This window comes from Pocillopora damicornis, chromosome 2 (genome assembly GCF_964200805.1).
Source record: "Pocillopora damicornis chromosome 2, jaPocDami1.2, whole genome shotgun sequence".
In the NCBI taxonomy this organism is placed as follows: Eukaryota; Metazoa; Cnidaria; class Anthozoa; order Scleractinia; family Pocilloporidae; genus Pocillopora; species Pocillopora damicornis.
In genome coordinates, this window is record NC_142671.1 from 23,128,534 (window position 1) to 23,144,012 (window position 15,479).

Below are 15,479 nucleotides of genomic sequence, written 5' to 3' on the forward strand. Positions count from 1 at the left end.
TACTCCCTTCTCACTCGCGCAACTACTTCGTATGCTACATTTCTTCGAGCGTGTCACCATGGCAGCCTATTTGACGGCGCCAAAGTGGTTAAATTGTCCAGTCACATGAAATCCTTAAAGCCATGTCTACCATATTCAGGCACTAATTTTTAAGATATGGGTTTTTAAAACATTTTTAGTGCTGCTTACGTAGACTGGATAGCACTTAGTACTCCCGTTCCGATTCAGAAAGACCCCCTGGTCAAGTTACGATCCTGAGGGCCAAGACACAATTAGTGACGTCGTACATGACAACGTGGACGAGTCGTCCCTTTTCATTGTACACCAAACCACTGAAGAACTTTGAATCGTGTTTAACTGCTTTATGTTACGGCATTTGCACGGGATCCGCCCAAATCTTATACAAAGTTGTATACTTAGTCGATTTAAGCACACCATGCGTCTTGTTCAATTTGTTGAAGGTGGAAGGCAGAGGGTTGGTGTCGAGACCAAAGATGGCGGCAATGTGGTTGACTTGTGTGCTGGCGAATCCTCTATCCCAAGTGATATGAAATCTTTCCTAGAAGAAGGAGAAGAGATGATGAAGAAAGCGCAAAGGTAAAAGCTCGTGTGGTTTGAAATTTCGAGTGAGCACAAAATAAATTGCGTATTTATTTGGATACGTATGTTCATTGGAGCCTAACCTACCCGATACCTACCCCCACTTTGAAAGTGGGGCGGGGGATGGGGAGGGGGTGGTGAGATTGGGGTTGGGTTGCTGACCCTGTCTTTAACATAATTCCTTCTAAGGCCCGATAGCAAAACATGTTAGCTGTTTGCTTTTGGCCTCTTGCCTACCGGTAGAGTAAGCTTCCTCAGATCAACGCCACCACTCTCTGTAAAGTGCTGGTAGAACGCCTGCCAGGCTAGGTTAATATGATGTGTTTTTGGTTTTGTTGATGCAGATTTCTCTCTGAAAAGGTGTAAATTAGCCCCTACCCAACCTTGTTAACTAGCACAGATGATCACTTGTTTCTTTCCTTAGGAGAACTACTCTAGTCACTTCTCTTAATCATGCTTGGTTTGGAAGTTGCAAATGTCTTTTCTGTAGAACTTAAAGACTATCATTTTCATCTTAATTCTGAAGGAAAAGGGAAGATGGCAAACACATGAAATGGATTGACTGGGTCATTCTGTTGTACTCTTGGGCAATGCACCTAAACAAGGGTCCCGCATGCTATTTACGTGAGGCATGACTGGGGGATTTTCCCATGAATGCTGATTTAAATTTTTTTTATTCTTGAATTGTGATTAAAGATGACAAGATCTTTTCACTTTTATTCAAATGCAACCCATGAATGAAGAGCTGAACTAAACATTATTCTTGAACCATTTTGTTTTGTGTGATGAATTTGTGGCTACTCCAAAGGGTTCAACTGAGAGGATCAAAAGCTTTATAAACAGGTTCAAAAAAGTGGAAACATCCATTTGTGAATTGGTTTTTTTTTTCTGATATAAAACCTGACCGTCTTGATTATTGAATGAACATGGAAGACTTTTGGATATTATTTGTGATGTGTGAAAAGGCTAAACATTTTTACATGACCAAATTTTTTACAAAAGGGTAAGGGGGACACTCTTAAACTTCATAGTGCCTATTTTCACTCTGAAGTGTAATTACCTGGGAGTATCTATTAGAGACCAGTGTAGAGAATTAGTGATGCTCTTAATCACTTTATGCTGCTAAACCAAAAGAAGCTTTGTTGGTTTGGGCCACTTGGTTGTTAAGACTTGACCTCATAAAAATTATTCTGTTAATTTTTTTTCATTGTAGGGTAGTGGATGGAGGTCAACATGTGTTGAAGAGGGCAGATATTCAACTTAAGGCTCCAATTCACAATCCTAATAAACTCATCTGCATTGGAATGAACTATGTTGACCACTGTTTAGAGCAGAATGTTCCTTTGCCCACAGAACCTGTAATTTTTAGCAAGTTTACTAATGCAATAACAGATCCAGGAGCACCAATCATTTATCCTGAGGAGACACAGGTCTGTTATTTTTTCAAGAGGTTTAGAATCTTTAATCAACTTATTGCTTGACTTTTAAAACTTATCACACAGCCAGTTAATTGTGTATACTACAATCTGTCACAAAGTTACATTTAGTCAACATGGTGACATAACATGACTTAGTAATATCAAATGATAGTCAACTAATTTGATAACAGACTGTAGCATTGGTGCAGACAATTTTTAGGACAATATTGAAAAAATGATGTTTTTGTTAACCTCTCTGTAGACAATTGGGAGGTGCGGTGGCCTCATGGTTAGTGTGCTCAACTCCGGATCGGGTGGTCTGGGTTTGAGCCCTGGCCAGGGTCATTGTGTTGTGTTCTTAGGCAAGACACTTTACTCTCACAGTGCTTATTATCACCCAGGTGTACAAATGGGTACCAGCGAATGTGCTGGGGGTAACCCTGTGATGGACTTGCATCCCATCCAGGGAGGAGTAGCAATACTCCTAGCTGCTTCATGATAAGAAAACTGGAGTTAAGCACCAGCCCCACGGGCCACTTGGGCCGGTATAAAGACTTTACTTTACTTACTTACTCTGTAGACAATATACCTTCCAGTGATGATCTCACAAACAAGAAAAGCAAAAGGAAATGTAATGTGATTATGCGATAAGGCATGAAGGTGACTGAAACTATCATAGACAGTCTGTATGTGGCTCATTACATATTAAACCTTCCCTTTTTGGTGAAGAACCAGCTTGGCTTCATCTGATAGTCAATAGTGTATTCTGTTATTGATGACATTTTTGATTCACAGGAACTAGACTTTGAAGTTGAGCTTGCCTTTGTCATTGGAAAAACAGGAAAGAAGATCAAGGTATTCTTGTTATCCATTGAAAGGACATTCCAGGCTCTTCTTCTTCCAAAGACTTTAAATCAAGGGCCAAATATGCCAATATCTACTTTCCTCCAGGATCACCTTTTATTGATTTACCCTATACACACCAACATCAGTATGCATATTCTCTTTGCTGTTCTCTATACATTTCCTAAGGTGCTGATAAGGAGAATTTGTTTATCAATCAATGGGTTCTTTTAGTTGGTGATTGTTTCCTTTATTCTCGTGAAGTTAGAGTTTGATTCAGGGATGATATTGTAAGGAGAAATTAGATGCCAGTCACTCTTAGTGGTTAAAAGGTTAATTTATTCCTGTTTATAATTTGAACTAATTTGAAGAGGACTCAACTCTATTTTTACTGAGTATTACCGGTAACTTATCTGTATGAATTGCACTGGCAGGAAAGTGAAGCAATGGAGTATGTTGCAGGCTACACTGTGGTACATGATGTTAGTGCACGGGACTGGCAGCTAAAGAAAAATAGTGGACAGTGGCTAATAGGGAAAACATTTGATTCATTTTGTCCAATTGGTCCTGCTATAGTCACTAAGGAATCTATATCAGGTAATGTGATAATTGTAATACTGGCAATGTTCTGTGTATACTACATTTACTCAATTAAATGGAGCAAGGTTTCTGAACTCTTTACACCCTTACATCAGTATGCATATTCTCCATACTGCCCTCCATACATTTTCTAAGGTGCTTACAAGGAGAACTTGTTTATCAATCAAGAGCTTCTTTAGTTTGGGATCATCTTCTTCATTCTTGTTTGTTCTTCATGTTTGATCCAAGGGTGTTTTGTAAGAAGAAATTAGATGCTAGTCACTTAAGGGTTAGGGGTAATTTTTCTGGGGAAGAAAAGAAAGAAAAAGGAAAGAAGGAAAAGTGATATTTTTTTCTGAAGAAAGGAGAAAAATCCAAAGTCATCACAAGCAGCAGTGATTAGTGAAAGCTAATAATTATAAGCCATCATTAAACAGTAATTTGGGGAGTTTCATCTTCTGAGGTTTCACTTGATTATAAATCCAACCTGTCTCAATATTTTTTACTCATTGTGTGTGGCTTTTTCTCTAGATCCCCACAAGCTGGGAATCCGTTGTCGTGTTAATGGTAACGTCATGCAAGACTCAAACACTGAAAATTTGGTGTTTAAGACAGAAGCACTGGTTTCTTTCATATCTAGGTAAGGAGTGCTAAGTTAAAGAATACTGTGAGTTCTTTGAGATATCACATTCCTGCATCCATGTAATGTCCTGGTGAGAACTTGGTGTTCTTGTTACACAAGCTATGGACAACTCTATTTGTCTCCAGGAAGATTTGTTCTCTCTGTAATGTTAAGCACAACTAAATTAAATGTCTATTAAGTATATAAAACTCTTTCAAGTTACCTAAAGGAAGCTACAGTGTGTTACTAACAACAAATTCTATAAGATATGGTTATTAAAAAAATGCATCATTTCCATGTTCAGAGGAAAGGTAACTTTTTGCTACAGTTGCTAGATACATGTGGATTAAAAGGTAATTCTATCACAAGGATTGGACAAAGAGAAAGTCTAAGTCTACGGTGAAAATTCAAATCCTAGCCTTACACTAGCTAGTTGCAAGCTCTACCATTGAGCATGTGTAAGCCATGTTCTTTGTTGACCTACAATTCTCAAAGGGCGCTTTTAACATTGGTGATCTTAGCAATATGCAAAATGCACATGTGATGTGTTTTAGCCTGTTATATGATTTTCTTGCTGATGAGCTTTACATGGCTGAGTGTTGTGGCATTAGCAGTCACAAACTTGGGTCTAAAATCCTCAGAGGTCTTTTCATGCAGGCCTCACATAATATTTATTTATTCATTCTCCCCTCTTCACAAATGGACTTTGCATGATTTTCAGTTATTGTGAGAGGAAAAAAAAGTTTTAATGTGAGCCACTGGGGAATGTATGGTTTAAACTAAAAATAGTTTGTGGAACTATAGATTTAATTTAATAAGCTTATATAGGCATGAGTTTATTGACAATTTGTGATATGACTTGAATTTTAGATTTATTACCCTATCTCCTGGTGATGTAGTTATAACAGGTACTCCACCAGGTGTTGGCTGTTTCAGAAAACCTCCATTATACCTCAAGGTTAGTAAATGTTAATTGCTAAGTTAACAAGAAACACCCCAACACAACCCATGCTAGGCATTTAGCAGTCATTTGAAGGAAAAAGATGTACCAAGAACTATGCTACCTCAAGGGTTTGCAAGCAGAAGTGGAAAAGGTTCAGTCTTTCACCCTTCCTCAAAGTAATCCTGGATTACTTTTGACATTGATTGAATTTGCTTTAAGCCAAAACGGATGTAATTACAAAGCCAAACAAAAGTAAGGAAAGTATTGCAAGTAGCTGATAAGAACTCAGAGTACAAACAAATAAACTACCTTAAGTACAGAAAACACAAGTGGCAGAGGCACAACTAGTCTTAGCTATGAAGCTGATTGGTTGAGAGAGATATGCGATTGTTGTGGGCCAATCAAAGAGCATTGTGAAGGAAAATCAATGCAGTCCATGATTACTTTTGATACTCAATTGAAAATTGCTCTAACAAGCAGTCATGTTAAGGTACCAGGCAACAAACTTTAATTTCACTTTCTTTACAGAGAGGTGATGTGGTGGAATGTGAAATTGATGAAATCGGATGTATCTCAAACAGAATTCAGTGAAGTGGCCTTGGCTGAAGAGTCTACACTAAACAGCTAGTCACATCTAGAAACCTTCAGTTCATTATCAAGTCATTTCAAGCCATTCTGATCCAGGGAATATGCAAAAAATACAAAATCTATATAACTTCTAAAGACTTTACTTGCTTCTTCAAAATAAAAAAACATGTAATCATAATTTAGGAAGAATTATAGTTTATATACTAATAAAATACAAGGAGTATCTAATACACTGACTTGATTAACAATAGTTTAAATTAATTTTATTGTATCAATTGGAACACCCTTAAGTATGTTAAGTTTTCACCATACATGCTTTGCCTTTATTTCAAAAAGGTCTGTATAGTTTAAGCTGAAAGTTTTACATGCATTCATGAAGCTGGAAAAAACATGAAATTAAGTGAGTGTTCACTAAAGTGGAAGTTTTAAAAACTATTTTGATAAATGCATTTGTGGTATTTTTCGCTTTGGTATTCCCTAAGGTGCCGACAAGAAGAGTTTTGTTTAACAATCAAGAGCTATTCAGTTAGTGAGATTTTCTTTACTCTAACCAATAGCAGGACCAATGCGGCCAAGGCGTTGGCTGGGAAAAAACCTGACGAAAAAAGATGACATCATGTTGAAAAATGACGATTAATCGAGGTAGAAACTAGACCCATGCCCCCACATCCCACCCCTAGGACGAGGCTGTATACATTTGAAAGAATCAAAAGTGACACGATACAAAGTGATTTGAATTTGAATTCGATGTATTTGATATCCCAAATACATTCAGTGTTACCGACGTAACGCCCTGCAGATGTCTCACTTCTGTATTGATTCCTGAGAAGTTAAATATGTTTGTGACATCAGTAAAGCGTCTTTTCCTAGTTTGACCGAGAGAAGGCAAATCACGACCCGCCCATCCCCACCCCTCATCCTCGGGTGGGGCTCTACACCAGTCTGCAGGTATTTGGCCACGCGTCGCTAAGAACTTTGTTTTATTTTCCTTCCTGGTTACACTTCGTTTTGGAATCGTTGAGACCAAATGCCGTTAAAACAATTCGTTGCTAAGCGTCGACTCTCAGTTCGACCGGAGTGATGTGCCCATCTCTTATTAATAACAAAGGATTCAAACAGAGTATGATACTATGAACACTATGGGGAACTGGTAAATATACTGTGTAGAATGTAATTAAAATAGGCGGTAATTCTTACAAAAACAAACTTGAATGATCCTGTGATCATCAGTAAGTTTTTACAGATTCGGTAGTTTTAACTTTTGATCATTCGAGGGACTGTAGGACAATTATAATTGTCCTACAAGGCCAAGCTTTTTTTTTTATTTCGGGTTCTTTTAAATTTTACGTTACAACCCCTTCATAAGAGAATAATCATGCGTCTCTTTACTTTGCGTTATATTCACTTGTTTTGAACTGCAACATTTTGCGAATGTACGCTATTTTTCTATTTTACTAAGACTTCTTAGTCTTACATGAAAGTTTCAACCATTCAAATCTCACAAAGCCGACAGAGGGACCTTTTCTTACGGTTAAAATCTGAATCTTCTACTCTGATCGTACGGCTAAAGTTTTTCTCCTGGTTGTAGAGCAGATTGCTTAATGCAATTACGTTCCATTAATTTTTGTTCGCCTTTAGCACGCAAATCCGTCACACACAAACTTTTATTCTTGATTAGGTGGCTGAGCGTGCAAATAAAAATATGGGTGAGATCTGTGAGATAACAGCCTATGATTGGCTGAAAATCGCGATCCATATTCATTAGGAATTGTAGAATTTCCAGCAAACCATGCTGTCCGCCGAAGAGTGAAGACGTTCCGTACCTTACTGCTGAAGAATAATTTGCACTCTGGAGGAAAAAGGCGTTTGAAGTGAAAAGAAGAGCAACGAAAGCAGTTTCTTGAAACTATAGCAAGAGGTGAGCAATTTTATAGAAAATATTGCCTTAAACTCCTTCACGGAGCTGTACAAGTCGTAACGACTTACTCAGCTAGTAAAACGAGTCGGCAACACGTGGACTTCTTCAGCTCGTAGCTTGCTTACGTAAGGGTGCAGGCCTCTGCAGAAGTCAAACCGATGATTGCAGTAAATCACATTACTTCCCTTGGCCAAAAGTGTGATATATTGGTTAGGGCATCATTATGAAGTTGGAGGTCTCATGGATTGAAAACCTATTTACCCAAAATGTTTATTTTATAGCCCTCTAGATAACATGTCGTCGTAAAATCTGTTTTCTAATGTTGGTGTAGGTTCAATGCATAAAGCAGTTCTTGATCATATCTCCAAATTTTCACTTTCAGAAAGAGTAAAACTGCCAGAAGGATGGGACGACAAAGAAACAAAGGTCAAAGATCCAAAGTGGACAATGGAATAATTGAATATACTGAAGATACCACAAAGATAAGAACATGGCAATTATTTATTATCAGTACTGGTAGCAAAAATGGTGGCCGTTTAACATCTTATTTTTGTAAGAATACTTTTTCTTCACCAATGATCAGATTTAGTTCAAGTTGTACTTGGAAATGGATATAGAATATTTGGTAGGTGATTCTCGTGGTTCACATTTAGCCACCATTTTTGAATTAGTTTGTTGTGGTATGGATTGTTCTGCAGATAATGAGCGATCAAATGATGTTTCCGATACTAGCCCCAATTTTAGGTAAATTTATCTCGCATTGCCTTCAAAAAAGTAACAGTTTAAAATTTGAAACCGTGATGAACCCGACTATAGAAAACTAAGGAGCTTAAATTGATGATTACGTGGGATTATCGCTCATTTTTTTTTTGCCTAAGAGTCTGTATCACAATTATACCTCAGTTGATGGCACTCAAATGTGATATCTCGTTTAGATGGCACTGTTCGCGTAAATTCAAATCTTAAAAATTGAAGCTAGTCTTGCCTTCTTGTGATTGACAAACGAACCAGACCACTGACTGGACCATACAAGATCTTCAACATGCAGCACTGATTATTTTGAACGATTTACTTTGGAAAACTTTTCCAAAGTAAATCCGACTGGTTTACTACTGTAAATTAGAACAGACTCCTGTCAACAAACGTGAGAAAAAAAATAACACCCAACAACTGATTTCATGACATTAACACAACCGAACAAACGAAACAGAAAGACCCAACTTTACAGACTGATTGAAACTTCCTGAACTCAACCCGAATATCGCTATTTAAGTCCTACGCTGCTAAAAACATCGCAGAAAAATTTCCCGACTTGTTCAAGAACCAGACTTGAGACTTGACTGTAACGATAGTTATGCCACAACCACCAACAAAAAAAATTTTACCAGCAGGACCAACCTCACTCATACGGACGATCGACTTCGATTTACTTTGCCGACAATTTCGTTGTTTTCTTTTTCTCTATTTTTTGTACAAAAAGGCAATAAGAAACTTAAGGAAAATTTGAAAACAATTTGAAAATTTCACATTCAATTTTCGACAAAATTTATTTAGGGAATCGACCTCGTTCAATAAAGAGCACAAATTCCTAGTACAATGCCATCTTAAAACTGGTATTCACTGCTTTGTTGCATCAACTGAGGTTGGCTTCAGTTTACAAGAGGACATTGGCTTCAACTTTCTAGCTAAATTCTGAAATCAGTCGAGCAAGTTTACGTTGTGTTTGAATCTCAACCACTTTTTCGAATTAGTTTTTTTCGGAGAAGATATACCAGTGTTCTCTTGTTGTTCTGGAAGCCATATCTTTGAAACTCAAATGCCTGGTTAGGAATGCTCCAAAAACGCCCATGGAGATGAATTTTATCGTTACATGAAACAGTTTAAATGAATTTTTGTTACTGATGAAGGAATATAGGTTTGATTTGTTATCGCTATAGCGGACTAATTATTGGATCGCAAGAGGAAAAATTAAAGACATTGAAACACCTCTATTAATAAACAATTGATGTACACGAACATTACCAAAGTTTCCGTTTTCGGATCGGTACAAAGGAATACTGACTTCTATATCTCGACGGAATTTCAGTTTTAACTGGAAATTGGACGTCAAATTCTTCACAATCGTGGAAGAATGCAATTAGATCGAACGAACAAACGAGTATGCTAATCAAACAATTTGTCATTGATAGTTCCAAAAAAAACCAAAGAATTTTAAGAGGTACTCAAGAGATTTTTTCTCTAAAACCACACCCTGAGAAACGTGGGAAGAAAAACAATACGGAATTTTTGATATTGTATTCGCGCCAAATTCAAACACTCTTTTAGATATTTTCATTGCACATGTTGATAACGAGGAATGAAAGAAATTCATTTTATTTGAACATCGTAATTAGACAGTACATTTGAAAGAAAACGTGTTGATTTTGCAAAACGTGTGAGCTTAGAGCGCAAATGAGTCAAGTCTGTTCATGGTCTCGCTCTCTTTAACAGTCCATAGGTCAAAAGTTTTCTAGAAATTGTTTGTCTTTCTGCTGTTTTCTGTAACGATATCTCCTCAATTCGACCCTTTAAATCAAATAATGAGTCACTGTCTAAACCAGGCATTTGGTTTTAAAGTGCAACGTAGTTTATATATCTCTAAAGAGGAAGGAAGATCTTTTGTGCTATTATTCAGTGTAATACAGGAGTACAGGATTAAAAAAAGAACTTCACAAAACTAACTGGTTCCGATCTACAAATTACTGGAATTTTAGATTTAATAACTCGATATTTTTTTGTATTCTATGTCATTGAATGAAGAATGAAAATTGAAAAAAATTTTCGGAAAAAACAGATTTGATTAATTTGCTTCAGGAATCCGGTTGATTGTATTTTATGACTTGATTTTATATCAAACTTGGAGCCTTATTGTGACAAGTCTTAGCTCTTGTAGCTAAAATTTAAATAGTATGCTCCAATAAATTATTTTGTTCATTTTTTCAAATCGTTTAGATTTAATTTAAAACGTTTAGAGCCTAATCGTGAAATTTGTCATTTGCCTCGGTATTTCTTCAACAAGAAATTTTGTCAGTCAAATAGTCATCTGGTTCAAATTTGGCCGAGTTTTTTTAATAACAATAACATAAACAAAACATAGAAGTCTTTTGTGCCTAAATCAAAGAAAAAAACATGCCGTTAATTTTTTTCAGAAATATATTCAATTCTCTGTGCAAATTGCTTCGTGAACTCATTTCAAATCCTGGATTTAATTTTCTTTTTTTTCTTTTAATCCTGTGTCCTGTGTTACGTTTGAAAGCTAGTTGACTGAAAGATCTTTCATCCTGACATAGCACCATGGCAAGTTATATGCTAAAAACATTGATTGGTTTTAAAAACTTGACGGTAAAAAGATAATTCCGTTTGAGCTGTTCATATCTTGCCATGGTGCTCTTTAATTTGCAATCCTTATATATATCATGGTACCTCGTGCAAGAAAATTGTAGTTTTCTTTTTTCAAACTTGTACACTGATGAAAAAAAGTTCATTTTGACGGAAATGTCGGGAATTTGAATTTTTGTATAACCAAAGGACAATTTTGTGCACGAGTTGCTGCTTAAATATTTTTTGGTGGGAAATTTTAAAGAGAGCCTTGTTTAAATTTTTGTCGAAAACGTTGTCAGGGGAAACTCTGTGCAAATCGAACCAAATTTTCCCGCCAAAAGTCAAAGTATATAGACGAAAAATTTTTCTTCACATTTTTTAATTAAATTAATCGAAACTCAATTATCTAATTAAAATATTTTGTGTTTAATAAATTGAAGTAAAAAAGAACTGTTGTACATTGAATTTGATTTATTAGAGATAATAAAGATCACAAAGGAAACTGCTAATAAAATCTGTTAACTTTATTGAACAAATATATTGGACTAGACAAGCAAATAAATAACTTTTATTTGAAGCAATATTACAAAGACTGAGTAAAATTTCTCTTAAGAAAATTTTAAAAAAAGGCGCATGCGTATTTTGGGCGCCTGTATTTTTTCTAAGTTTTTTGGCGGGAAAATTCACCACATTTGAACAAATGTTACTTGCAGAATTAATAGAGAAAATTGGTGCATGTAGTTTTTTCTAAGTTTTTTGGCGGGAAATTAAAAATTTTGAACAGCCCTCTAGCACAAGTTAAACTGCCAAAAGTTTTTGAAAGTCGAATAAAAATCGTTAAATGACGCTTGCTTACGTCGGGCTTCAAGTCCTGGAAGAATTATTGGTTTGATTCGCTGTGTTCTTGAGAGAAACGAGTTGTAACTGTTTTGTACCTCCTAAGAAATCTTGTCTTCCACTTGGAATATAGTCTTTCTTGAAGGATTTGTACTCAAAGAAGCATCAGAGATATTTACAAGTCAGTCTGCAAAAGAAAGAAAATAAACGATAAATTAATATAATGATCGCAATAGATCTTACACTCTTTGTCTCAAGCTGGAGATCAGAATATGTGAATTGCTCGCAGAAACACCAAACTTAAATTATTTGGGTAATGTTTGAAGAGCTTAAATCAGTATCTAGTTCCTGAAGAGTTAAGTAACTTGTCCGTAAATTTACTTATGGATTGAATACGATCGTGGACTGATGTTTTGACAAAGCAAAGTTTTTGTTGCCCATGCTGTTGTCGAAATGGAGTCAAGTTAATTTTTAGCTCTGTCCTTCTCTTGTGTTCAGGGATTAAACTTTTCGGATTTCAGCCAGCAGGTTATAATTTCAGTCAAGAAACAACTAGTGTAAATTCTCGCTACTAATTCCTCCAAGGTCACGACGGAATTCAAATAAAATAGTCGATGAATACATTTTTCGGTGGTTGCAATTACATAGCCTATCATCAGCAGAGTCTACGTTAAACTTCAAGCTAAGACATTCCACGTTCTTGTTTAAATTCGGGAAATCCAACAACTTCATAGGAACCAAATATTTCTGCAAGGTTTTATTTGCACTGACAAAACATAATTCTTGGTACATACGTGAAATTTCATAAATATATGCACAGCAGTGAAATATGCAGCCCCTAGACGAGTGCGGACAAGAATGAAACGCTGCAAACGATTCCTCTGACGACATTTGTTTTAAAGTCAGTTTTTAAAGTAAAAGAGTATTCCGAGGGCTAAAGCATTTGCATGGTAACCTGTCAGTTTACATGAATTATTATAACATCTCGACTTGATGTAACAAGGCTATCACTTCAGTGTTTTAATATCAATAATGGTAGTATTGATTCATCCATCAGATTTTTATCGTTTTTTTTTTCAAAGTCAGCCTCAAATGACACCCGACCAAATTCAGGTTTAACTCTATAACCCCTAAGAGTGACTAGCATCTAATTTCTCTTCACAATATCACTGCTGAATAAAACATTGAGGTCACAAGAAAAGGTAGTGAATGCCTGCTAAGAATTCGGAGTTCTTGATCGTTAACAAAACTCTTCTTGTTAATACCATAGTAAATGCATTAAGAAATATTATGAAGGGTAAACATGTATATTACATGTTTATCATTATCACAGTAATGAACTTATCAAAATCCTAGAAGAGAAATTGAGAAGTGTGTAAGACTATCGAGCTTAAGAAAGATTTTAAAAAGGATCATTTTATAAAATTGTAACTTTCAATTCTCGGGGCATACTTACTCTGGATTGAGCCCCAAAAGCTAAGAAATTTAACGATCAGAATCCAAGGTTTTAAGTGACAAAGTTTCAACTTTGATGTTTACACAAAGCAATTGAGGAATATTGATTTTTTAGAGTATCATACATAATTTTTGCGCCAAGAGCTAAATTTTTTTACAGCTATGCACCTTGGCTCTCATTGAATAGATCGATAAGACCTTGTAAAGATGTAAAAGAAAATGCCTAGTGCTGCGTTATCACATTAAACCTCTCGGAGATTTAAAAAAGAGTTCTTAGAAACTTTTTGGGAAACATTTTTTTTAGTTTTATGTTTTTAAACAATTCAGCATTTTAGCCTCGATGTTGTAATAAACTATACAAAAGAACTAACTCCTCAGAAATGTGCACTACGAACTCTAGAAAAACGCCTAAGGAATGTCAAATTTTTAAGTTCCAAGGTTTCTTTCAGATATCAGACCATAAACAATTCAACCTTGCATAGATAGGAAAAGAATTCAAGGAAAACAATTAAGAATTATCAATTCTATTGATCCATGGGTGATATCTGCCTTGACTTCAGTCTTAGTTGCTGCGGAGTCTTGATAAATTAGAGAAAAAGGTTCGCATTTACCAAGGCGTGAAACGAATGAAAGATAAAAAAAACGACTTAATTTTTTTCTCAGGCAAGACAAAATTTGACATTTAGGCACATTGGAAAGTTCTCATTTAGGAAAATCAGAGAGATAAACTGATCATGCAGAAATCTAGTAATTACTTTTAAATCCTGTGTATTCTTTGTGTTTGGTTTTAGCCTCCGAAGCCAAGACATTTCATAGTTGGCAAAACTTCGAGGTTTTGGTCAGAAAGAGTAAAAAATTTGATTACAATAACAGGACCTTTATACAGAAACAAAATGGTAGTATTGATTCACAAAACTAAATGTTATGTAAACTATTCAAAAAGCACCTCAATTAGAGAGAGAATCGAATAAAAAGAAGAAGAAATTATAATTATTTGTAATTCTCTTTCATGTATACTTTGTCTGGTTTTGTCTTGACATTCACTAAGTCCAGGTTTAATAATTCAAATCAGACCAGTTGCACGCAGCTTGAAAACATGTCGTAAAATGATCAAAAATTATCTCTAAAGTCAAAATTTGTTGTCATATTGGGAATGAAACACTTAGTGCGAAAAAAAAAATTGAAACCGATATCACTCGTTTTCAAACTGGAATTGTGTCTCTGTCGCAATGTTAAATAGTATGACTTGCTTGCTATAGTTGCCACTATGATCTGAATGATCCCTTTGGGACTTATGCGAACAAAAGAACTATCGTCTGATGAGAACGCATTTCGATTAAGTGTCATAAATTAAAAGCAGAGAAAACAACAGCCAATCACAGCAAGGAAAATATCACTAGTAGCCAATGATAACTTAAGTAAAAACAAGCAAACTGCCTGAAGCGCGAGAAAACACAAGTGGCCAAGTCGCGATTGGTTTTAATTTCGAATCTGATTGGTTAAAAGGATAGCGCGAGTTTTGTAGACCAATCACAGAGCAGAGTAAAGCAAAAACAAAGCAACACCGATAACTTTCAACACTCAAATTCAAAAAGTTACACTAATACTGGCTGCCTTTTAACGTCAAAAGAGCTTAAGTAGGTCTTTCCGAGAAGCTCAGTCATTGATATTAGTTGTATTTTTGATACAATTCGATTCTAGTCTGCCAATTTTTCAAATGCATCTTCATGATACAAGGAATTTTCAACGTTTTGACGTGAATGTGTACTACCATTGGAGGTTTCCTTTAGATAAAAATAAAAAAACTACACGACTAACCTTGTAAGAGGGACTCAAACTCTTTTTTCTTCCTTTTATCTCTTGATATTTAGAACATTATCATTCTATTTTTTCACTCTCCTCTAAAGCGGGAAAAAGAGAAAGATATCGTTAATACATGCAAATATATTGTTACGAGAGTATACTTTTGAGAGAGCTTTTCGATCAAGTGCCGTAAACTAAAACCAAATTAATAATTAAACGGCCAATCAGATGGAAGGAAAATACCCTGACGAACCAATGGGAACTTAAGCAGACACAACCAAAAGCGCGGGAAAACGCGGGCGACCAAGTCCTGATTGTTGTTAGTTTTGCATTTGATTGGTAGAGAAATGGTGCGAGTTTTTTGAACCAATCGCATGCAAAGTCAAGCAAAACCAATGCAATCCCGTTTTACTTTCAAAACTCAGTGGTAAATTTCTCTGTAATTATTGACCATTTCAGTGTCTGAATAGAGAAGCTATTCAGAGGCACCACATTTCACTTTGACAATCTTAG

The 15,479-nt window shown here is 35.8% G+C and overlaps 1 protein-coding gene across 1 annotated transcript; it reads left to right on the plus strand.

Moving 5' to 3' along the window:
- The first annotated feature begins 265 nt into the window (after positions 1–265).
- LOC113670613 (oxaloacetate tautomerase fahd2, mitochondrial) lies at positions 266–5,821 on the plus strand. Its single transcript, XM_027186818.2, has 7 exons — positions 266–597; positions 1,814–2,030; positions 2,814–2,873; positions 3,296–3,458; positions 3,972–4,080; positions 4,933–5,020; positions 5,534–5,821. The coding sequence occupies exons 1-7, from the start codon at positions 365–367 to the stop codon at positions 5,594–5,596; spliced, it is 933 nt and encodes a 310-aa protein (XP_027042619.2). The 5' UTR covers positions 266–364; the 3' UTR covers positions 5,597–5,821.
- The last annotated feature ends 9,658 nt before the right edge of the window (positions 5,822–15,479 follow it).